The sequence below is a fragment of the Falco punctatus genome, assembly GCF_963210335.1.
Source record: "Falco punctatus genome assembly, chromosome: 1".
NCBI classification, from domain to species: domain Eukaryota; kingdom Metazoa; phylum Chordata; class Aves; order Falconiformes; family Falconidae; genus Falco; species Falco punctatus.
Genome location: NC_137580.1, coordinates 19783895 through 19809277, shown reverse-complemented (window position 1 = coordinate 19809277; position 25383 = coordinate 19783895). Strand labels below are relative to the sequence as shown.

Genomic DNA, 25383 nt, shown 5'->3' with positions numbered 1-25383 from the left:
CCAACCAACTAACACGCCAACATTTGTCAGGAATTAGGTTTTCATTAAACCATACAGGATGAATATTTGGAAGTGACTTTTCTGTTGAATACTCCCATCTGAAAACTAATCCTCATTATATTCCATCTGACACCATGGGTACTCAGCAGCTCCATCTCAAAGATTCAGAATTCAAAGTCAAGTCAGCTGAAAATACAGGATCAGAGACTGAGCTGTAAGTTACCTGTTGGTATGTACTATATATGCTTGTGGGGTTTGTTTTTTTTTTAAAGCAACACATCCAGCTACATAGCCTGTAGTTTTGCAGAACTTTAAATAAGCAGAGAAGAGTCACCTTAAAAAAGTGAGATTGCATGTTAGCAATATTTAAAAAAATGTTATAACATTCTGAAGAAGTGATTTCAATAAAAATTGTTCTGATTTACAACCACCCACTGAATAGCATCAGTTTGTGTAAAATTGTGCCCTCTCCATTCCTCTATTAATCTTTATAAATAATACTTATGTTTAGATTTTAACTATTTACAATTTTGCTATCTGACAAATAGAAATATTTTGATGCCATGATGTGTAAATTCCAGGCTACAGAACTTCTTGGAGCACTGTATTTCTTGTTAACTTTTTTTAACTGGGGTGCCATGAGGTAGATAAAGACTGTGAAATGCACTGTTTTGGAAATCGTATGCCAGACTCTAGAAACTGCTTAATTCCACTCTCCCATCCCCTGGGTACAGTCATAACACCAAATAAGAAAATCACAAACATAGGGCTTCTGTTGTTATTAGAAAGAAAATTTCGCAATACTTAGTAGGATAATTTATTTAACTGCAGGAGTCTTATTGCCAAGTCTGTGTTATACAATATGTCAGACTAGACTAAAAAGAATTTAAGAAGCAGCAATTGTCAAGTATACAACTCTAGCTCAAATGATTTGCAGATATTGTTGTCAAGGACTATAAGGATCAATTGTAAAGTTACTTACGTACATTAGAAAAACAAGCAAACAGTAAAAGTGAAAAAAGCCAATAGCTATTTCAAAGATTAAGTTCTGTTATTACAAAAATTTTGTGCAGCTTAACATGGGTTAGTGAAGCTACTCAGTCTTGAAAACACTAGAAGGATTAAAGAATATATTTTTTATTCCCTTCATTGCTTTTATGTTTTCAAAATTGAGACAGAAATAAGTAATAGTTTTCCTTACAAGCAATGGTAGAATGATTCAAACAAGTTCACTCTTTCAGACAAAGCCTTTCATTTAAACTTTACAAGCCTACTTAGCTTCACAAAGCAGAGATGTCTGGAGATTCTCAAATAATTGGGGGAAAGGATCTCACATGGCACCCTCCTAGGAACTACTTTCACTGTTCACCCAGAACAGCAGCTGATAGAAAAGCTTGATAGAAGCCTGTTAAACCCACACTTCGGGGCAGAAGTTTATTTTGAGACGAGATTAAAGCCAGGAAGTAGTTCTGTAACTATCTGAAACTAGTAGAGAAGAGGGACCAGTGGAAAAATGTGTATATGTGTGTACAGATTAATAGGAGAAGTGTACTTTGAAAAGCACACTTTTCAAAGTAATACCTATAGAAAGACATCTGAAAGATGTCTGCCACTATGTTGCTTCCTTTCTGAAGTATTCATCCTTGGTTAACAAGGCAAACAAATCCTACTGCTCAGTCTAAAGCTGTAGCTAGTTCTGGTTTACCATGTGCAAAGCCTGCCTATATAAATGCTTTCTCCTAGCTCAAATGTGTACGCCTATGACATTTCAGAGAGAACAATGGCACCCCTCTGGGTCAGGCTGCAGAGAGTTTGGGTTTGATATTGTTTGTGGGACGCTGTTCTATTTATCACACAATAGGGTTTCTGTTTCTCCATCAGTTCTATTGTATTAAATCAGACTGCTTTTTTTCAAGTTACATTTTAAGTTATAGCCTGTCAGGCGCCTTAAGGCATCTAGACACTGGGTGCCCCATAAATTTGAAGTTATTACTGCTCAGTGTTGCCGTAAATGAGTTAGTCATCTTTTCTCATAAAGCAGCAAGGGAATGAACTGAAAATACAGTGCAGCTGCATCTTATTTAAAAGTGTGTCTTTCAAGAGGTACAAGACATTAACATGCCCTTTCTGAAACTGTATGAAAGTCTGCCCAAACTGTAATAATTTGTCACAGAAGGGCTGAATGAAGCTCTGTCTACTCTCGAGAAGTAGCCATATTTAGCCCTTGTTGTACAACATGGCTGTGGCCAACCTGCATGCTGACCATGCTTCATTGTTCTGTTAACATAGATGAAAAGCATTAACCTGCACAGAGTCACAGGATACAACACAACTAACATGATTTTGCCTGATCTGTGCCTAAGCAGTGTTATTCTTACAGCATGAAGGGAGCTAAAGAGAAGTGAGAGAGAAGGAAGCACCGTGGATGCCGAGCACTCAATATGCAGCTGCTGCTATGGTCCTGCCTGTCTAACCAGTGGATTTTTGAACCCACCCAGCCCACTCCTCACATAGGCACAGGCACACAACTATACACACAGAGCCCCCAGCAAAAAACAGAAGCAGAGTCTATTTCTCTTCTCGTGTGTTCTTAGCAAGAAACCATCTTTTTTTCTGTTTGGGGTTGCTGAATTTTATTATTTGTCCAATAGTGCTTGACACTGCATTACTTCCTTTTAGTTTAAAAACTGCAGTAAGAGTTACTGGCAGATATACACCATACATTTCATTTCTGATAAAACACCAAATAAGAATGGCAGTTTAATTGTTATCTCATGTGTTTTGCATCTTTACAGACAGTAGGAATAAACATTATTTCTAATGCCATTTTGAAGGTTGGAGAATGTTTGTAATAACTAACATTGAACTATGATAAAAGACAAGAAAAAAACCCTAGAACAAGCCAAGAGTTGTGAGCAAAATGTTAAATAGACATAGGTGAATCATTTTTCCATTGCAGAGATTTTAACTCTCAATAGCCTACACTTAGTTGAACACAATTAATCTCTAATGCTCTTGAAAATTTGTTGTTCATAAATATCATTATGACAGATTGAAGACACATAACCCCCTGATTTAAGAACCAGATAGACCTGATAGATCTCATCAATGACAACTGTTAGCAAGAAGTGAGAATTAAAAAGGTTTCAATGTATCTGAAATACTTTCTTCAGAAGAAACCTACTGCTTTGAGAAGTCTTGGAAGGAACAGCTACTAATTCTGGTATCATCCCACATGATATTTTGTTCCCCCCTCTCCATCTTACAGCATCAGCCTAATGGGACAAAGCAACCAAAGACCCATTCATAATATAAATCAAGACATTTATACATTTCAAATGCAATATGGCATTAAAGAGTGCTACAACATAAGCAGGAACTAGAGCTGGCTTGGACTAAATTCAGAGACAAGTCAATTTTATTGGATCCCAACCATACCTTTGATCACAGATCATATACTAACAATTTTGTTCCCCTCTCTCCCTCACAAAAGTAATAACAAGGACTAAGAAAACATCAAATGAGAAAAATTCATATTCAAGGAGAGTTCCGGAAGAGTAGTCAGAACCACTGATTTCCTGCAGGTTTGAGTAACCTGCAAGCTTTCACTTGTTCGTTCAGCCATCAAAGAGCACATACCCACAGGCCTTGACCAAGGGACAGACATTTGGACTGTATCAAGCTTCCAGGGGATGTGTGCAAAACTGCAATATGCAACTTATTAAAAAGCTTGCGTGTTTGCTATTTCTGTGGTTTGTCAGAAAGGTCATTGTTTAAGTAGTTTTCATCTAATGAAAATGTGCCTCTATTCTTGTTATTATTGTTTGATTGTTTCTTTCATGTACATTCCTCCTCAATATCGTTGTTTGTCATCATATTGTGAAGTATCTTGCTGTTCCTCTAGTTGCCATGGAACTCGTTAGATGTTACATTTTTGTATAACTTTTCATTACACTAGTGGTTAGTTTACAGATGGGTATGTTTCCACCATAAACTTCTCTGAACTCATTGGGAAGTTTCAGACTGAAGTAGGATACAAGCAACCATATTCATTGTGCAGAGTAACATGGGAGCTGCATTACTTTACCAGACAAAAACTTGCTATATTTCTCAGATGTCTGCTCAGTGTAGGTGCTTAGATTAGATTAAGAGGAAAGATCTGATGGGCAGAAATCTACACTTGTATTCATATAGGAGGTCTACTACAACAGTACCAGATATGAGCAAAATTATTCATCCCATGCAGAAAATATACCAAATACTGAACCTCGGCTCTTCATTACGAAGAGGTCTGCTGAACTAGCAGAACTAAGCAGCCTAGACAACCAAAACTGCCATTAAGGACTTAAAAGCACAAATTCCAGCTGAGGTGTAAGGCAGTCAGAGATCTCCCAGTTAATCTTTGCACAAACCAAAGGTATGGTTAACTGTACATTTTCTCCATTATATGAGAATTCAAAAACCTGCCTTTTGTATTTTTTGATGGAAACTATACCAAGCAGCACACAAACAACTTTCAAAAGATAGCCAGAAAACATTAACAGATGATTTAACAGTAGCTAAATATTTAGATTGTACATTTCACATTTATCACAACATACCGTTCTTTTTCCAGAAAAATGTCTCTGTTAGGGGCTAGAACAGACAGTATCCAATTTGTTTGTTTCTCTTGGTATATTATCTTCCTTTAAAGAGAGCAACAGAGCCAAGTGGGCCCCTCTGCAGGGAAAAGGATGCAGTATCTGCATTTGAGAGCTACTGGGTGTGCTTAAGACAAGGGAGAGGCAAACAGCAAGGAGGCATGAGCATGCAGTTCAGGCTCAGGAGATAGCCAAAAGCAGCAGGAAAAGCTAGAAATAAGCCCCACAGTGACAACAGAAAACAAACTTGCTAGGGACTAGAGTGAACTCACAGTCTGCTTCAACCCTGAAAGCCACAGAGCTGACTGAAACCAAGACTGGAAGCAAGGACAAAGTGAGCAGCAGGAGATTTGTTTATAAACCCTTCCCCATGTCTAGTCTGTCTTTTTTCTCTCTTGTCTCTGTTCTAAGAGGTTTGTCTCATGTCTGCTTTGTTCACGGAAAACCTGAGGTTTGAGTTTAAAAGCTCTTTGAGGGAAGAAGGCTGGACAGACCTACCTCAAAGCTCTGGTCAGAGATACACATATATTTTTAATGACAGAGGTATTTTGGGGTTTCATTTAAGTATGATAATAAATACTTTGCTACCATGTGCAGCATGTTAAGTACTGGCCTTGTCAAGCCATACCTGTTAGTGAGTGGCAACATCACAAGCTATGCACAAGGACACAATTTGAGCTCAGAAACAGCTATGATCTCAGAAGCAATTTCTTCACACTTGGATATAAAGTCAGCATGAGGCTCTCATAAAAAGGATTTCATAACTTCATAGTTTTCCTCTAGTTCTCCCATACTTCATCCAAACTAGGAACTGCTGATCAAGACCTCTGGGCCGAGCCTCCTGCAAAGAATGCTGTGAATGCTAGATGGGGTTATTATACAACCAGCTGTAATGCTGGTTAAGCAAGTCCAGGAGAAAGTGGTCAGACATCTCTAAAACACAATGATAACAGGGGCTTTGTCAATATCAAAAGGGAATCTACAACTAAGTAGGATCCAGAAACAGTTGTAACTTGCTTTAACCTATTGCTCAAACCAAAGCAGCAGGCATGACTTTCTCCACATCCTTTAGGTCTCCTTCACCCTCTCTCAAGAAGGCATGAGACAAATCACCTGGCACTCAGCAGCCACCAGTTACAGAGGAAATGGAACCACTGTCTTGTCTAGTGTCACACATCATCTGCCTGCAAACCATGTGGCACCAGCCATTTTCACTGTGCTGTCCTCCCCAGCAGCCAGCTGCACAGTTTGAACAAGAGAGGGTGAAAGAACATAAGGAAGCCATTAAGGGCTGGGAGCAGTTGCCCAACATGACTCAAAAAGGGAACTGAAGAAACATAATCGAATCACTGACGAGCAACTGTCCGTCCAGTCAACATCTGCAGGTGGTCTGCAGCTGCTCCTGCTCTCAAAACAGACTAAACCAGTTCTCTAGGACAGCACACTATATGCATTAGCTCAGTGTACCTGCCCATTAGTTTTAAATGTGTCAAACAAAAAAGCCCAAAACTTCTGGTCTGTGAAAGAATGACTATGAAGAGGCAGCACTTGGAAAAAGTAAAGCCAAGAGAAGGAACAATGCCTCACTTGAACAACAGAGAGTTGTCTCCAGCTTCTAATTATAACACGATGCAAAATAACTTGAATGCAAAATAAACACAATACATTTACCACAACTTCCTAGCTGTATGATGGGAAATTGAAGAGAATAAACACAGTAATAATAATGGGCCCAGATTGCAGCTGGCACATGCATGGGTATGTGGGAGGAAAAGTACCAGAAGTGCCCACAGCCTATGTGCAAGCCCTGCCTACACACAGCAGGAACTTCATCCTTGTGTCCTCAAAGAATTAATTAATTCCCCAAGACATAGAGGATGAATAAGTCCTGATTCCACCAAGAAGCAAAATAAGAATCATGCTTAACTGCTTGAAAGGAAACACCCTCCCACCAACATCATCCCTCCCTGATGATGTTATCTGGCTTTGAAATGGAACAACCTTTTTAATAGGCATCCTATTCTGTGTCTACAACCAGCAGGCATTCAAATAATAACATTTCTACCTCCTGTGCTTTTCCAGTTTTCCTCATGGTAGATAGTATCAGTAAAAAAAGAATCTTCAGAGGAGAGGAGAGAGGATATCTTTTTGAAGTGAATTATAAACATTTATCTAGCAGTTCATCAAAAGGTACCTCAACTCCACGCTTTTCAGCGGGCAGAAATCAAATTGTCAATCAGCAGACTTTCCAAAATACACAACAGCTGCAAGATCAGCCAACTATACATTCATGCCTATTATGAGATAGGAGAGTCCTTTTTTTGTTACACAGGCAGATACCTACCGTTACAGAGCAAGTTGTGCTAGAAAGTGATAACTAGCTGCATTCAAAAACCTATCAGTGTTATTGGGTCACTTGAATTTGCATTTAAGAACATCTCTGTTTAAAATAAATGGCTTAAAAGAGACAGGAGGGGTATATTCCACATGCCCTAGTATCAGCAGTGGTTGTCAATGAAAGCTGAGGATTATGATTATTATAACCAGTTGTTTGGGCTTTCAAGAAGCGATAAAAAATCTTCCAAAGCCTACTTTGGAACCAGTGAACAGATGAAATTAAGTAAGAACTCGCATCTCTGACAGGGTTAATACTACAAGTTTATAAACCAGTCTAAACACTGATTTAGAAGACTAGATCATCTCTGAATTATATCAGTTGCTATTGTAGCCTTTCACAGATTCACTGAAAGTCTAAACAGGCTCTAGAAATCCATGGAGGACCTAAAGACAACAAATGGGAGGCTCTCTTCATGGAGCTACTGGGGAAAGTTTAATATGGAAAAGTGAAAAGCCCAGCTTCTCCTCTACATACAGGTTTAAGTTACACAGCCAGCTACAGCTGCTATAGCTCAAGAGGGGAATGCAGCATTTGTAAAACAGGAGCTGGAAAAGGCAGAGGGGCGGGGAAGTCAAGGAGAAATGAGCGTGCTGTAAACATTAACAGCACAGAAACTGGGGGGCAGGGGAAAAAATTAAAATATTTTACTTCACAAAACATTTAAATCTCAGTTTTTATTCTGTTTCACCTGAAACGGTGTGCAGTCCCAGATGTGGAACAGCACAGGTAACAAAATAGGCATGGATTAGGAACCAAGTTAAACCACTGAGCACCAGACATAAGATCATTTTCTAAATCCAAACTGTCTGATCTCTTTCCTTGAGTGCAAAAAAGCATACTGTAAGAATAAGCAGGATAATTTCTTACCTCTTATTCTACAAGCGTGGAAAGCTAGAGCAGTGTTTCCCATTTATGATTTAATGAAGAAGCAGTCCTACTCCCATCTTACAAATTTCACATGGTCAGACCCTTCACTACCAGACCTGCTAGATTTAGAAAGAATTTTGATACAATTAAAATGAGAATTCAGGTCCTTTAGGAAGGTATGCATTATAAGATTAATAGTTAATAATCCTGTCAACATTTATTTAAGCTAAGCCATTGGAGCAGAAATTCACAGTTATTTCTGCTGCCTGTTGCTACAAACACATAGGGATATACTTTTCTAAAAAGGGAAAGGACTAAGCACATGGCTGCTTACTTCTAGCACATGCTATACTACGTATTACTAGTAACTGATGGTTTTCACATGCAGCGTGACACAAAAGAGTGTGTAACATCTCCTGTCAGCTTCTGTATCTGCCATCACTTATTTGGCATTCAGAGTACCTAGGACAGGTTTAAAAAAACAAACAAATATTCAGTGATGGCTGGACCCTCCTATCATCAAAATTAGCAGAAGTAAGTTTGAGAACGAATGCCTTCTAGAAAAGCCTCACATAAAACTAGTCCATGCATACCAAATGCAATTTGCTGTAGAGGGAAGATACCTTAGCATGTGTTGAATCTAGGATGCAGCCTTTTTAGATTGCCTACACTGAAACCATTTACAGAAGTACAAGACTGATGTAGTCAAGAAAGCAATCCATTGACTTCAAAAGGCTGAAAGTTTCACTTCAGCTGTCTGAAGCAAGAGAGTGCCTCCCAGTAATACCTAGAGGCTGTAACAACATCACAGAAAATACTCATACCTCTGCCTGATACCATAAAAGCTAAGACAATTGTGTATTTGTAAGAAAATTTACTTCACCTTTTTGTACCTTATTTCAAGCAATAAGTACATAGCTAGCATTGTAACCAAGCAATACAAATACACATACACAGAGCATATAGGTATGTTTAGTTCACATTCAGATAAAAACAAATTAAGCCTCTGAACACCTGTAGCCTTAAGCCCACCCTTACTGCCACAGAGGAAAAGCCTGAACTACCATCCAAACCCAGCATTAAAACACAGGCATTGCAGGGGTGGACAAAACAGGTAATGAGAGTCAGCATGGGTATTAACACAGCATTAATACTCAAAACCCCCCTGCACTTTATAGTTTCCTCTGTATCAGCCTTTTAACAACTTTACCATTACATTATCAACAAACATTTATGATATGAAGTACGTTTTCATTATTTATTCAAAGAGCAAAGAAAGGCTTCTAGAATTCTTATGTTTGTTTTCTAAGTAAGAAGACACAGCAGCTTAAATTAAACCTCTTACATATGAGGTTAGCTGACTCAGGAGACCTAATACAGGTCAGAAATACATATACTTTCAGGCAAAATAAAGAAAGAAGGAAACATTTTTTAATTGGGCTACTGTTACAAATCACAAACAATTGGCTGAAAGCCCAGTATCACAATAAGAAAAAAAAAATTCTCCTTGCTAGAGCTAAAAACCAAAACACCTCCAGATCTGAAAATTTTCCTTAAAAAACAAACTTAAAAAGGCAAAGACAGACTGACTCACCTAACTCAAGCAACTCACTATTACCTTCCCTCCTCCTAAAGCAGGACAGGCGTCTTTTATAGTTCATGTTAAAAGGCTTGTTAAAGGAAGCAAGGTCACTTGGCCCCAGTGGTGGGGCTAGTAATGAAGCCCAGCTGCATCCTCCCTGGCCCTGCGGGGCTGACAGGGAGCCACACGCTCTGGAGAGCCGGCTGACAGTTCCCTGTGGAACTGGTGAGCACTTTGTGTAGCCGCTCAAATCAGTGAAAGCAAGGTAGAAGCAGATGGAAAAAGCCATCTTCTTTCATGTGGCTTTATTTTGTACCCATATCGCCGTAAAAAGTCTACGTAAGAGGGAAGGCCAGCAGAGAAGGGGGTTTTTACAGGGTTATTCTCAGGTTTTATGGCCTTGGTAGGTGGCTTTGCTGATATGCCACAGCCCCATGGTTTTTTTAACATGATCTTTGTTACTTGTGTCCCAGAAGAGGAAGTAAAATTGCTCTGAGTTTGTTTATTGGGCAAAACTGTGCATCTTACTCTGCTGCAACTTCTAAGCAGATGTGTTTGAATGAAAACCAGTGGCAAGAAATAACAGGCAAAAAAGTAGAAAGTGTGTAATAAGCAAGAAAAAAACATTCACATTTTTCTAGCCTCCTTCTAACATTGCTGGAATACTATGAGACCTTTTAAGTAGTAGCAAACATTATGAAATGGAAGAGGACATAAAAGAAAATGTTAATACCTCAGGACTACTCCAGTCCTTCCCAATTTTCTGCGCTAGGGCAAGAGCTTAACGTATACTTTGGCATCCAGAATCTTATAAAATATTTTCTTTGCATATGCCAAGACTTTATCTGTTCATTTTAGCTTGGACCTGCAGGAATGCTTGCAAAATGGAATTGGAAAAGGGAGACAAGACTGGAAATACACAGTTACATTCTCCACTTTATTCTGCCATAAGCAATTAGTTTGTGGTTAAGAAGAACAGAGATTACTATTTGTGGAAAAAGAAGCCAAACAACCTCCTTTTCCCAAATAGTAAGATATATTCTTGGCCAAAAAACCAACTTAAATTAGTCTACACACATTATTTATCAAATGCTGTCAATTCACACAGTCCTTGTACTCTCTAGAGGGTCTGCCTCATAGTTTCAAACCCAAATCCTGAAATGAGATCTGCTTAGGGGAACCCCAGCCCCTACACAGACTTCCAGCCACAGCAGGTCCTTGTGCGGACGCAGAGCATCACGTTACAAGACAGGGATCCAACTGACAGTAATTGTACCAGGTAGCTACTAATTAAGTTGATACACAAACCAGGGGAAATTGCCAGACAGACTGCTTAGAGAGCAGTCCCTTGCACCGCAAGCCAGTATGCAGTGCTTTCAGCAAAGTAACCCTTCCCAGCATAGTTTCTTTGTTTGCTAATTTCATTCATTATGCCAAGAGTGAGTTTGTCTGACTTCTCTGGGAAATGGGCTTGCACTGCTGAAGCAGACAAAAATACTGCAAGGAGATGCTGCACTTTTCAAACATTAATTAAGTTCCTGGTGCTGGCCAAGCGAGAAGATAAAATATGCATTCATGCTGAAACTGTGGGTTTGAATTCTTTTTTCTGAGACATAAAAAGATGGTCTCCCTGGACTAAAGCTTTGACCTGATGTGCTTGTTGAAAGTGGCCTGAAAACCTGAGTAGGCTTGCTGGCCAGATGAGCAGAACTGCATGACAACTGGCATCTGGAACTAAACACTGCACTCACAAGTGCAAGGTTTGTTGCTGGTTTTATTAGAAGTATATTTTTTACAAGACAAGATAAGAGTGAGTACCACTTGTAGAAGATGGAAGAGACAGCTTCTCCAACTGAGCCAGACAGGAGTAGGTGAATGCTGACTTTTCCTAAGGTTCTGTCAAAGGCCAACAGCTTACTTAACCAACAGTTAGTATGACTAACATTCGATGACTCCCAGAATTTAACCTACGGTAAAAGCTTTTCATAGTGTACACCGGCCTTCAGCCTCATGTTCTCTACTCAGTACAAGCCAAGTGTAAATTATATGCTTTATTGAAATATGTCTTTACTTCTAAATAATTGAAGCCACAGTAATTTGGATTAGTAGTTGTAGTATTGAGAACCCAAATTACTAGCTGTGCTGTGCAGATCTGGGACAATATCTGCGTTGTCAGTCAGACCAGAGTTGTGTATTGCCACAAAAGTTGAGGGCTGATCTCTGCTGTCGCGAAGGTTTATGAGTAAGTTCCCAGGTAGAGGGAGGCTGAGAAAGAAGAGTTCAAGGTTCCTGGTACACAGTTGCTCATCATGGTTTATGTACTGAATTTGGTAACATGCATGCTCACATCCCATTTATCTGAGTGTATTCAAACATGATAACCTTAAAACTAAATATTCAAAGGACTTTGAGCAACCACAGCTATGGCATTTCTTTTCCAAGCACTAAGGTAAAAAACATTTGCTGTTCTGAGTAAGGATTTTCTTTCTCCCTGGTACATTATCAGTCTTAACATTGCTGTTTAGAACCCAAACAAATATGACTCTGAGACCCATACCCTGGGAACAAGGGGAGTTCTTGAAATGAAATTGTATGTCTGCATGTATAACTGATTTATTCTGCAGTTTTGCTACCATCACAACCTTAACCTGTGTTCTGTAAATCATGGACTATTTTGCCCTTCCACCTCTTTGAAGCTTATATTGAAAGGCTGCTGCCACATATGTCGGTAAGTCAATCAGCAAAATTAGATAACTTCCATTTTGATTGATGAAGGTGTTGAAGATTATGTTGCTGTGGTATGCAATGGCTCAATGACTCTTTATTTGTTTTGAAACAAACAACAACAACAACAACAAAATATGTGGAGGATTTCTTCTCTGTTACTCACTCCTGCAGCAGACATGCCTTAATGAGGTGCTGTCACCAGGCTGGCCTTGCATGTTCCTCAACTGCATATTCCAGCATGGCATTTTTTTCCCAGAGGGACACATACCATCAATATGAATGCTGAGCTTCATTGAACCTTCTATTTCCAAGCTTATGTTTCTATTTTAATTACCTTTCCAGCTTTGTGCATGAAAACACTTTTTATATGTTATATATATTTGTATATGTATTTGATATATCTGCTTTTTTTGTCCTTCTATGCCATGTATCCATCCATCTATTATATTCTGTAAGAAGTTTTTAATTTATGTTTTGATGTGGAACTAGGGATACAGATGTGACAGTGCGTTAATAACAGGATCCAGATCTGTGACTGTCAGACCTCATGCAGGACACCAGTTCAAAGTTACTGCTGTTCTGCAGCCCATGTGAAAAGAGTGTGTAGGTTTGTTTTATTTCTCAGTGGAAGAAAGCTGTAAATTGGCGATGAGGTAAGCTGGAGGATGAAGGCACACGTAGCCTGAACTGCATTCGCAGCCAGGCTGACTGGCAGTGATGGGGCATAAGGAAAGCTCTGTGCTCACCCATGCTGTGACTCCTTACCGGGGCTCTGGGCTTCACACACCCGTTCTGGAGCTTTCCCAGCAATGACACCTGTTTTACTTTAATACCCACTTTGGTCACCTCCCACCTAAGGGTGACTTACATTTGCACTGTGTAAAGACTGGTGTTCTTATTTTTACTCCATCCTTCAAAACAAGAACTGCTTCTCTCAGATCCACTTGACTCCATGAAGACCTGAATAATAATGGGATGATTAGTAGTTGTGATACTACTATGGTCTCAGTTTCATCCAGAATGAATAGAGCTAGTTTTTTGGGAAAAGGAGAATTCCAGTGGGAATAAAGACAAATATTATGACATTTTTCTTTGAAAATGTAGTGTTCAGAAACAGAAGATGCATGCATCTTGGGGAATTGTTTCATTTTGTGACATACTGCAAACGTAAGTGGTTAGCAGGCAGAAAAAACAAATGAGCTGGATGAATATCCAGAGAAATCTGGCTAAAGGGAATAGAGCTGGAACTGGGATGAAACATGGTTTCAAGTCAACATCATAACAGCCCAATGGAAGGGGTACCGTTCTCCACAAAAAGGGCAGCAGTGAACAGAGAAATGCTTAAAAAATGCAAGTGTTGCCTTTAACTGAAGGATTCAGTAGCTTTTTGGACAGTGAAATGTAGGGAAAATATCTCCCTGGCAACCGATGACCTAACACACTGGTCACACGGTCCCATTCTCGAGGGATTCCCAGCTGTAGTCACCTACTGTTCACCTAGACCCTGGCACGGTAATCTGGCAGATGTGTGTTACTGAAATTGTTTGCTTTAAAAAATCAGAAAGATGTTTTCAAATGAGGAGTGGAGATCGTCTCCAGAGAAATCTAAATTTCAATTATTAGGCTTATTATATAATTACATAAAACACAGCAGGCGTTCTCTGATCAGTCTCCACACAGTATCTGTCTCTTTTTTGGAGAATCGTCATAAACTCAGCATGTGGAACAGTGTGGGAGCTTGTGCAGCCATGAAACCCTGCTGCCACCCACCAGTCTGCAAACTGAAATGTGCTGGAGGCAGCAGAAAGGAAAACCTGAAGAGCTTAGCACTACGGGGCCAAGGAAAACTGCAGCTCACCTCAGCAGGGGTGGAAAAATCTCATCTCCCCTGTGAGCAGCCCAAGAGGAATCTGCTTGCAGCCTTTATGTGGATTTTGATCCCTTTCCCTCGTGCCCCAGTTTCTCCCCGTGTATCTTCAGAGCCTTGAGGGGGCTGCAAGTGTGCAGTCACAGCAGTGAAGTGTTTTTTGGGTACGCACTTAATGAAGAGAGAGACTGTCTTTGAACAAGCCCTGACATCCACTGCCTGAGTGCTGCAGACTGATAGGTACGATGGGACTGAGAAAAAAGGTCTCCGTCACCTGTCCTGAGGCCCTGACCCACACTATAGTGCGGGGACTGAGGCAGTACGTACCCTGCTCTTAGCTGCTTGAAAGGGGGCTGGTCTGGTTGGTTCTCAGAAGCGTGTTTTCCATTAAGCAGCTCGATAGAAGTTTTTGAGTGAATGAAGGTGATGTGGGAAAACAAGTAAGAAAATTTAGAAAAGATGAGATCCAGACGTTTAATATTTTAAAGAAATCTAAACACTGGAAAGAACTGCAATTTAAATGAAAGTACACAATTTTTTCTTAGCATTACCATTCTTGTCAATGGAAAAAAAATAATACTCTCAGCTTGTTATTACTTGCAGTCAAAACCAGCAGCATCCAGAAAGCAAACGTCTCCAATGATAATCTAACAAAAATAACAACTGGTTCTCTGGTGTGTTACTTGTTTGAATCATATGGTCTGTCTAACTCAGACTGCGATCTCCTTGTGAAGCACCGGTGGCACTCACAACCACGATGAAACAGGATCCATTCTCACCTGGGACAAGGGAAGCTCCTCTGTGCTGTCCTGCTCCTTTAGTGCTTGGATCACTGGTAGACCCAGAGTACGCCACAAATACCCCTCCTTCAATGGCCTGCACTCCCTTGCAGATTTTAACTGGCTCGGTAACATCAGTAATTCTACTGGACTTCAGTCACCTTGCCCAAAAGGATGAAGAATGACAGAAGAGAAGCCTGTCCCAGCTGAATCCAATTCAAGTTTCAGCATGCCTCTTCTGTCCCCAAGTCTGTTTGCCCCCTTAGAAGGTCAAGAAAAAAGAAACAAAATATAATCTAATATTTTTAATTTTATGTACAGGAATATAACGTTATGGCAACTTTGTACATGAAATACATACAGTATTTAAACATGAAAATCAGCTAGGTAAGAATTTACATTAGCAATGAAACTGCTTCATGTGCAGCCCAGTTAATACTTAGTTTAGATCTGTATTTTATTGGGGAAGATTTTAATAGTTTACAATCATAGAAACATAAACATTTAAAACAAGACTCTATAAAACAATTTACAGAAACCCTACCATCTACACTGAGAGAAAGGGTGTATGTCTGTGGGTTTGGTGTGTGAATAACAAGGTGGACGAATGATGTATCTCAGCCTTTTAAGTATAAAATAATTTAGAAGCAGTTCATGCAATATGGAAGCAAAGGAGTGCCAGTTCCTTTGAGGTTTCCCGCTACCTTGGACATCTACTGAGCATCACATGTGGGTCACCGGACACATGATAATACCATTGCCAGACGCTACCAGAGAGCACCAGCCTCAGTTCCTCTGAACAATTACTTATGTAAACATAAATATACAAGTTGATATCTTTTCTACACAGTACAAATACAGGTCACAACTTCTCAGCTGTGCAAGTAGTCAATCCATATATTGGAAGTAGGATAATGTTCGGACTGGAGTTCCATATATTTCTATGTACACGGGCACTAACAGAACTTCCTCGTTTTCACCAATTTGCTCTGATATTTCACAGAGTGCCCGCCGTGCCCTATCACGTAAACATCCAGCAGGTAGGACTTGCCAGGCTGCAGGCCTCTGATTGTCTCTGTGGTCACTGCTTTCTGGATGTTCTGGCTGTGGAAGTATTTACAGAGAACCTTTTCCGATTTCTTCCTTGTATCTGGACCCAAGCACTGGTTCTGCTCTCTTTTCTTCTGCTCTTCATTGTAATGGTCATCCACTTCCCTTTTGTAGATGCAGAATTTATTTCTCTCCTGTGTGCCCAGCCACGCCACCGTGACCGAAGAACATGTGCGGAGTTTGTCAAAGGCTTTGATTCGTGTATCTTCAGGAAGAGATGGAAATGATTGCTTGTTAGGCCTTGTTGTAGCCAGGATCTTCAGCACAGAAGCGCCTTTTTTGCTCCCTTTCAACCTAATGAGATATTTAGCTTTTGCTTTTCCTCGAAGCTGGAACTGCCGCACACCCTCCACGTTTTGAGACAAGAGAAGTTTTCCATCTCTTCTAACTTGGATCTGAACAGCGTCCAGGCATGAATGAATGGAGAAGGTGACTTTTTGGTGAGATGAAACGGGAGCAAACCGTAGAAATTTGGCTCCCTTTCTCTTGATGAATACATCTGTAACCTTGCCGTCCTTCAGTTCGACTGTTTTCTGTTTAGCCTCCTCCTTCGTTCTGGCAAAGGTGCCAATGTACGCGGTGCTCATGTTAGTGTTGGTATTCACTGCGAACATGTCAAAGTAGTACTGTGTGTCGGGCTTCAGGTCAGACACTGTGAAGATGTTCTTGTTCCCGATACAAACTTTGTGCAGGTCAACTCTCGGCTTTGAGGACGTATGGCGCCCAAACTTTGACGATGATTTTAGGAAACCGCGTTCTTTGCCAGAGTTGTTGTCTGAGGGGAAGCCAAAATGGGCAAAGTCAAATGGACTGAAATCCAGACCTGGTTTTGGAGCCATCATGAAGGCATCATCAGAACTGAGCTTGGCTTCAACAGCACAGAGGCTTTTGAAATTGTGCTCCTTATTGATGACTATGCAATACTGAATCGGCTGTTTCAGTAAGGAGGCAGTGGGACTTGGCTTCCACGCCAGCGTCACGGTTGTACGTCCCAGAGAAGTGACATCAATTCTGGGATCGTAAGGTAATTCAGGATAAGGTTGGTCTGACTCTGGAGTAGTGGTTGCATACACTTTAAAATGTGTATCTTTCTCTGTCGACAGCAGATCTAGTTGGTACAAACCAGATGGGGAACTAGAGGACACAAAGTACTCAACATCATTGCCTTTGTAAGAGAACAGTTCTGTGCCTTCCTCATTAGTAATCTGCTGTTTCTGTTGCTCAAGAGGTTCTGGTTCACCTAGATTACAAGCAAAGAAAAATGTTTGTACAGACGCCATCTGCAAACACGAGAAAATAATAACAGACACAGACACAAAACACACAAAGTGAGATGAAAAAGGGTTTATCTTCTGAGGAAGATGTAATTGATACTTCTGTCGAAGAGAGGGAAATTGCTTTGGCACTCAGGTTAAAAAAAATGCAATAGAAATTGCACCTGAGCAGTACTAACGGAGTCTTGTGAATGGTAGCTAATGCCTTCCACTACAGTACTTCAGGCAGCCAACGTGGAGATGCCGCACCATTCCCCTGGGGGAACTGACTCCGCTGCCTGTTTCTGGACTTGGACTTCTTAGCTTTGGCCCTTCCAGTCACACTAAAATGTTGTGCCTAAATACAGCGGGGGGCAAAGGTGTGTACACCTTACAATGTGGCATGGATGAGACGCTAGCACTTGTGTGAGAAGCTCTGAAAGCCAAAGACCTTTTCTCTTTTGAGTAGCAGTTCTATGGCTGTAATACGCTCCACTCTATAGGTGAGTCCCCTCAAAGGGGTGAGCTCAGCCCTGCTGCAATGCCAGCCCTGTCTCTCCAGTTCTTATCTCGTGTACACAGCTCACAGCAAAGCCCCTGTGAAATCGAGTTACTTTGTGCAAACGCAGTTTGCTGTGGCAGCATCCAGTGCACTCTGTAGCTATAACCTCAGGTTTTACTCTTCCTTTCTTACAGCCCTCTTCCTTGTCATGTTGCTACCAGCTGCCAGTTTCCTACAAAATGTCAGGACTGAGACTGAAGATCCAAGCAGCAGGAGGTCATAAAGATAGACTCAGCGTCACACCGAGACTGCTTTGAGGGGCTTTGCATCCAGGAGAAAAGCAGGTCTCTGAGGTGCAAGGGAAGTCCTTGATGGGCTGTTACCTGAACCTTCTCCACTGGCTTCCTCTGGGAGCTCCTGCACACTCAGCTTCCATTCCAGAGGGGCATCGCATGGGGTCACTGTCACTGCTAAGGGAGTGTTGTCCTCTTCAACCACAAAGAAATACCTAGGAGAAGGTTAACAGACCCATACGTCAATAAACCCCGATGGCAGCCAACTGGCAGGGCCTGACTTGACATAATCAATGTCGGTCTTGGGGAGGCAACAGAGACAGAAGCATTACTGACAGGCAAGCGTGTGCAGAGGGACTATGGAAAGGCTGGGGGGCGAGAGCTAAGGAGGTGAGGGGAGTGCCCCCACTAACACGTTAGTGCAGAGTTCACGCTTTGCTTGTCAAGACATGGCAGAGGGGTTTCTGGCCTCCTGCTCTCCTCTCCATCAGCTTCATTTTTTACCCCTACACTAACTATATACGGTATAAATGGTCACAGAGGTATAAATGAGGGAAACGGGATCTTTCCTGGAATTTAGGGATATGCTTTTTGAAGGAGACCACACATTTTATGCTATGTCCAGGTAAGGGCCCTAGAAGCACAAATAGATACATACACATTCAGCTGTCCTCCCACATCCCCCCAGACACTACACATAATTTAGTCAATGTTTTTCATTGATGAAGGCTGAAGGAGGTGCGTGATATGAGCAGGAAGGTGGCAGTGCTCGTCCTGCCTGAACATTTTGGAGCCTCAGATTCTTCCCCAGTCTAACCTCAGCATTCTTGGACCCATAGGGTCAAGGCTGGGAAGTGGGGAGTTCAGACCAGACTGACTTATGCTGCTTCTTTAAAGCACAATATGAAATAATGAAGAGAGACCAGTGTGGTGGGTAAGCCTGTAGTTTCTAATTTCCTTCCTGCTCCCTTTGCCTCCAGACATGGTTAGTGGCCCCACTTCAGGGAACTTCTGTGGTCTGTGGGAGCTCTGGGCTTATCCCAGAAATCAAATAAACTGGATAGACCCTCAGCTGGGGAGGCCAGATTGGGATGGAAACTCGCATTGTTACCCCACCAGACAGAATACTGGCATTTGTATTTTTCTGGTTTGGATCCAAATTTAATTTCAAAACACCCAGCCAATAAAGCTAGTATCTTCAAAGTACAATCTCCTCGCTTGAGCCGGACAGAAATACCTTTTAGGGGTGTCTCGGAAGAGGTAGCTGCTAATTTCAGCTCCATCTGGGATGACTGACGAATCATGAAAAAACGCTTTGTCCCGGATCTGCATTTGGAAGAGCTCCTCATCTCTGGTAGGTAACTTCTGGGGTCTGGAGCTGAGCGGCAGCAGCAGCAGCAGCAGCGGGCAGCGCAGCAGGAGCATCCTACAGCAACAACAGGGAGTCCCACCTGAGGGGGGCCGCACCACATGCAGCAGGAGCTGTTTGTCCCACACTGGTGGGCGAGGCTGTGGTGAAGCACCAGTTTACGCGTGCCCCACAGTCACTGACTCGGCTAACTGCCACCTTGTGTGGCTCCTGTGGGCTGACTTACTGCTGAAACGCAGGCACACCTGTGACAGCGTTACACGCACTGTATGTTTGGCAGAGGCACCTGCGCTGTACGGCCATATGAGCGCTAGGCATACTTATTGTAAGGACTAAGCTCACATCATCACAGAGCTTGGGACAAGTATGTATATAAGATTTTTCCAACTTGAACTGCGATGGAAAGCAAGCCCACGCGCTGGTTTCAAACCGGTATCTCTCAGCAACAAAGAGAAAAAGCCACCAACTCTGGCAGAGCTACAGGTTGGTGTTTTGCCATAGCAGGAACAGAGCTCGCTGGACATGGGAGCTAGAGTAAGCACAGAGCAGATGGAGAGTGCATCGACTGCACTTTCCTTAGATTTCAGTTGGGCTTCCAACAATCCTTTGAAAAGTAAATATTTCCAGTGAAATTGTTCTTTATAAAAATAGCGAATTGGGAAAACATGTGATATAAACCCACACATATTCAAAGCACATTGGTATTAGCATGCAATTCAGCAGGGCTTAATCCTCAAACCTGATGGGAATTGCAAAACACAAAAGCAGAGAATCCCTTACAAATTGGGCATAATAATTCATAATCTCAGCCTCTCATTATTATGTCTACAACTAGGTCAGTAATGACTACCCTAACGTATACAGTGGGACAGGCTGGAAATCTCCTTTCAGTACAGTAGATGATCTCATATATAACAGCTCTGGTATGGGGCGGGGGGGCCGGGGAGGAAACAAAGCCCACTTCTGGTATGAGCATAGCAAGGTTAAATCGCTAAATGGTAATGTTTCTTAAAATTAGAAGAAAGAGGTCTAGGCTGTTACCTAAACCATGTTCTCCACTGCCTTTGGGGAGAAGCATGATAAAAAGCTGAGCTGGCAGGAACAGTTTTATCTCGTTACTTGGCTGAATGTGCGGTCACACAGCGCTCCTTGTACTGCACTGCACATTAACTCTGGCTTTGTAATGCACTCTTGCTTTTTACCTTTAAGGTCAAATCTGCTGTTGAGATTGGAGGTGGGTTTTTTCCCCTTCACTTGACCTTTCCCCAATATTTTATGTAAAAATAGCAAACACAAAGCTCCTCGAGAAGTGGCATGATGCCATCTAAGCCACAGCAGAATTGCTCTTCCCCTTCAAGGCCTTAGTGAAAATAGAAACAGAGCCCAGGAGGCTCCTCCTTCCACCCTCCCATGGCTTTACCTTCCAAAAGTCCCAAAGGAGCCACTACAGGACAGTGCGGCCAGGACGCAGGACCCTCCTTCTCACCCCAGCCCACCTTTTGGGAGCTTTCAGCAAGACCCCAAGCCCCACTCCCCGGCAGCCCCCGCATCCCCACCTGCCTCTTCCCACTCTCCTCTTGGCAGAGGCAGGTGGCCAGCAGCTTGCCAGCCTCTGCCCCCCTCCTCATCGCCACATCCCTGCTGAAGCTCACCGCGAGTACCAGCACCCCAAACGTGGGAATTCGCCACAGGCAGCACAAGGTCCTGTCCTCTTTTTCACGCCCAAGCTCCTGACAAAATGTTCCCAAATCCCCGCGCCCTGCTGCCTCTAGCTCTCCTCCTGCCGTGTGCTGAGAAGAGGCCGCGACATCTGCCTGCCCTGCAGCCCGCCCCACTTCCAGCACGGCTAAAGGCACGTGCAGGACAGCAGGTCCCCCAGCACCAGCAAGGCCCACAGAGGGCTATTTTCACCCTCATCTTGCTTCCTCTGCCTCTGACATCATTGCTATTTAATTGCTCCTTCCACCAACGGCGCAGCCCCCACTGCACCGCTCACCCCCTCCCTCTGCACCCCCCTCCCCTCCTCCTTGCTGTCCCTAGAGCCGTTACCTCAGCTCATTCCCACCCCGCTTTCTACTGTTTCCTCCAACTCCTGCTGTCCAGCTTGGGCCCCATCCTTCATCTCTCTCGTTTTCTCACTGAAACTGGTGACGCAAGAGAAAACATTTAGCAAACCCTGAAGTAACCGTAAGCCACCAATGACACGTACTGAAAACTCCCCTGCCAGGATGCAATGTTATCTTCGCCTCCTTTCGCTCGTGCTTTCCTCACGCCAAGAGCTGCTACGCCTTCCTCAGCTTTCTCGCTCCCTGGCCTGCCCCATGTTCCTCTATTTGCAGCCAGACCCTCCCCTTCCTGAGTGGAAAACCACAGGAAAGATGAAGGTGATTGCTAGAGGTGCACCTGGCAGAGTTTCCCCCGCAGTCGAGTCCCAGGTGGGCATGGAGACGATGGGGGAGCTCCATCCCCCTGCAAGCAAGTGGCAAGTGTGCCAGGGAGCCCTGCGGCAAGCTTGCCAGTCGATGGCCCCAGCATCTTGGGGAAGCCCTGCCTGTTCTGAGGCTGCCAAAAGTTATTTTGAAGTTGGAGAAGGCTGCGCCCTTATTTATTTGGTGATAACCTGGTGAGAGCAACATACTGCCATGGTTCCCCGTTTGCAGGGCTTGTAACGCTTCACCTCTGGCACTCACAGCTCTCAAATTGTGCGCTCCGTTAGTGTCTGGGATGTTTTCCTAACAGGTTATTGCAGCAGCCTGCCCTACGGAAGGGAGCAAACTAAGACATGCAATTGCTACTTACAGTTAAATCCTGATTTAGCTTTCCCAACGTTTGTCAAAATTTCTCCCGACCAGGTCCTGAGTTAGCTTTTGATGACAACAGACATATTTTCTCAAATTCAGTCTGAAGTGTTGATACTTATCAGCAAAGTTAATGACATTTGACCACATTTGACCTTTTGGAGCAAAGATCGTAAGTCAAAATACTTGCTGACTTGAGTCACCAAAGTCAGCAAAAATCTCCCCTCACACAGAGCAGGATGAGTTTCCTGTGCTCTAACATGCTGTTTATTGATCTTTCAAGTATTACCGTTAGCCAACAGGGAACAAATTCTTTCCAACTTAATCACAACAGTTAGAGCAGATTATTTGGTTAGGTAAGAAACTCTGACGCTTTCTGCAGACAGCGTCCTCCACATGAACTCCTTGAAACTGCAATCTTGTATATTCCCATAGTCCGTTCCAGTGCAATGTAACCTCTATTAAAATAAACGATTTTTGATTATAGGACTATCCAGGCTAAGCTCCACTTCTTAAATAATTTCACTAGCTGAGTCACTTAAAAAACTCCCGTAGACAGCGCTCCTGTCCCTGTTAACAACCATGGCACAGTAACAGGGTACAGATTTGTCTCTGGTTTCTTTATCTAATTGTAATAGTATTTTGGCTTAAAAATAGAAGACACATTACAATTAGCTCTGTGATCCCTGCCCAGCCTGGGCACGCAGCACTGGCCCATCCCATACACGAAACAGCTTGCAAAGTTGTCAAAAGGAAAGTTTTCTAATCTTTGCTCCTTAACGAGCAAATAAAGTTTTGAGTGCTTTCTTTTTCACTTACCCCACCTCAGAGGCTTCACGTGGGCCCAGTTTTAATGCACAACACTTCCAAAAGTGAGACACCTCAACAGCAAAGAGGCATTCAAAACTCACTCGCGGTTTTTGGAAACTGTGCTGTCAGCGCTATACCACCCTTTCACACCAGTTAATCAACAGATTTTATTTTTTGCAGCGCACTCACTGCAATTTGGCAGTTTTAAACTAAATCCTCTATAGTTTACACATGCAAAACATCAAGAGGAAAGCAAAAAAAACAACCAACCATTTCTTCGTCCCCTGTTTCTGTCTGGGCCAGTTCACTACCAGGCAATGACTTTGGCAGAGGCCCTCAGAAAATGCACTTGCTCGATGTGAGCACGTGAATTCATGCTCTCCCATCCAGCCCTCGGATAGTTCCAACAAACAATTTTCTTGTCTCAGGGTGCCGTGCTCCGAGCCGGTTTCATTTCTAGAAGCCAGGTACAAGCTGAGGCCTAAGTGCTGCACTGTAAAGCCATACAAATTATGTGAAATATGTTGTGTGATTTTTTATTCTCCAGGCTGTGCCACCTCCTAAATGCCTTTTATTCCCTTTTCTACAAGTTTGTCTTGTTTTCTTTTCTTTTAAACTCTGAGTCAATATTTTATTGATATATTCCTGCTGACTGGAGGGATTTGCCTGCTGTTTATCACCGAATTTAAGAGAGTGCCAAAATAAACAGTCCTAAGTGAAATAATAAGCACCATTTTCCTTCTCCGGGATTGCAAAAGTGCCCTCTAATGGCCCATCTTTACCTCTCACTTCTTCTCCAAACTCTCCAAACCAAGCCTCAAACCCAGCGCGAAGGCAAACCTCCCGCCCTGGCCCCCGGCTGCGGGCTACAGAGGGGGGACAGAGCAGCGGCTGTGAGACACAGCCGGCACCCGTGTCCCAGGGGATCACACCCTGGTCCATGGGAACGGGATGGCTCGCCAGCCCGTGCCAGGACGCCAGCCTCCCCTGCACTACTGGAGGGGAGAAGATCCCATGCAGAGACCCGAGTGCGGCACAAAGTGTAAGGTTAAAAACCCACCGCAGCTTGGAGGGACCACAGGCACCAGCAGCTCTCGACCAGCAACAAGAGCAACGTCCTTGAGAAAACAGGCCTTGCTTGTATATTCCTCTGTTTCCAAAAGAAAGCAAAAAAAAGTTTTCTTTTTTCCTTCCTTTTCCCCCCCGCTCTCCCCTTCTCCCGGCAGACTGACCTGCTCCGGGGAGCCAGGCTGCGCGCAGGGAGCAGCCAGGGGGTCCCCATCTCCTCCCAGCTAGGGCTGCTCCTGGCCCACCCGCCCGCTGGCTGGGGCCACCCGACCCTGGCCGCGGAGCCCGGGCAGGCTGCACGATGCCGGGGCAGGGGGCTGGGGTTCCTTCCTTCTGTTGTAATCGGGAAGGCAGCAGCCCTGGCCCCAGGTGCGCGGCTCCTGGGCCTCACAAACACTCCCATGACAACAGCCACGCCTTGCAAGGTTTACTTCATGAACGCCAACATACTCATCTAAATAGATCAACAGATGAAAAATGCATGCTGTGCATTTGGAGAGGGATATATATTATTTGAAACACCTCAAAACATACCACCTTGCCAGAGGTGGTGGTGGTTCTTTTTTTTCCCTTCAGAAACTAAATAAACAAAAGCAGCAGTCTGGCCATTTCATACATTTTAGCTATAAGCACAAACATGGAAATATTGTTACATTGGATCACAGATTTTATGATGATTATAATTAATTTCCATCTTTTTAACCATTGCCACTCAGGCAGCGAGCGTTACCCAGCCTTTCCAAAATCCCACGTGGGCAAGCTCTCCGTCCAGCCTTTAAGACCTTTGCATAACAAACGTCACTGTACAAAAGGCCTGCAAATATCTGGGCAAACTACAATTACAAGCAGAAACCGAGAGGATAACGGGATCTGCAGCTGGCTTAGGTTCTGAGTCAGGAGACAAATTAGCTAGAGCTGGGGCAGCACCTCACCGGCTTTTCCCGCAGGCTGCAGGATCTGCGCGGTGGGTGCATCCACAACCAAAACCAGAAACGGGCAGCCTCGGGGGCAGGTAAAATCACCCAGTTTTGGATTTCACCAATCAAGCCTACGGTATTTTCTGTCTGCCCTAAGCAAGCCGTTTTTTCCCAGCAAAATACAGCGGTTGCACAGAGTGTACTCCAGGAGGTAGGAGAGGCTCCCCCCTTACATCCCATCACAGAAATTCCACGCAGAAAGCCGAGAATCCCTTGTGTTCAGCCGCTTGGGATCAAGGCAGTCATGCACTGCTATTCAGACTTCCCTGTGCACGTATGGCACGTGCAGACACGCACGCTCCCGGGAAGGCTCCACGGCACCGAGCACACCTACACCCCACAA

At 43.2% G+C, this 25383-nt stretch overlaps 1 protein-coding gene across 14 annotated transcripts in view; it reads right to left on the bottom strand.

Moving 5' to 3' along the window:
- Window positions 1-15150: 15150 nt before the first annotated feature.
- NDNF (neuron derived neurotrophic factor) overlaps window positions 15151-25383 on the bottom strand; it is a 43715-nt gene continuing 33482 nt past the window's right edge. For 10 of the 14 annotated variants that reach the window (XM_080373595.1, XM_080373594.1, XM_080373596.1 and 7 more), the window contains 3 exons: window positions 19256-19444; window positions 18109-18233; window positions 15151-17210 (listed from right to left, as the gene is read on the bottom strand). In XM_080373595.1, coding sequence (XP_080229721.1) covers window positions 15817-17210; window positions 18109-18233; window positions 19256-19444 — 1708 coding nt within the window. In that variant the 3' untranslated portion in view covers window positions 15151-15816. The other 4 variants (XM_080373593.1, XM_080373587.1, XM_080373590.1 and 1 more) reach the window with 4 other exon arrangements.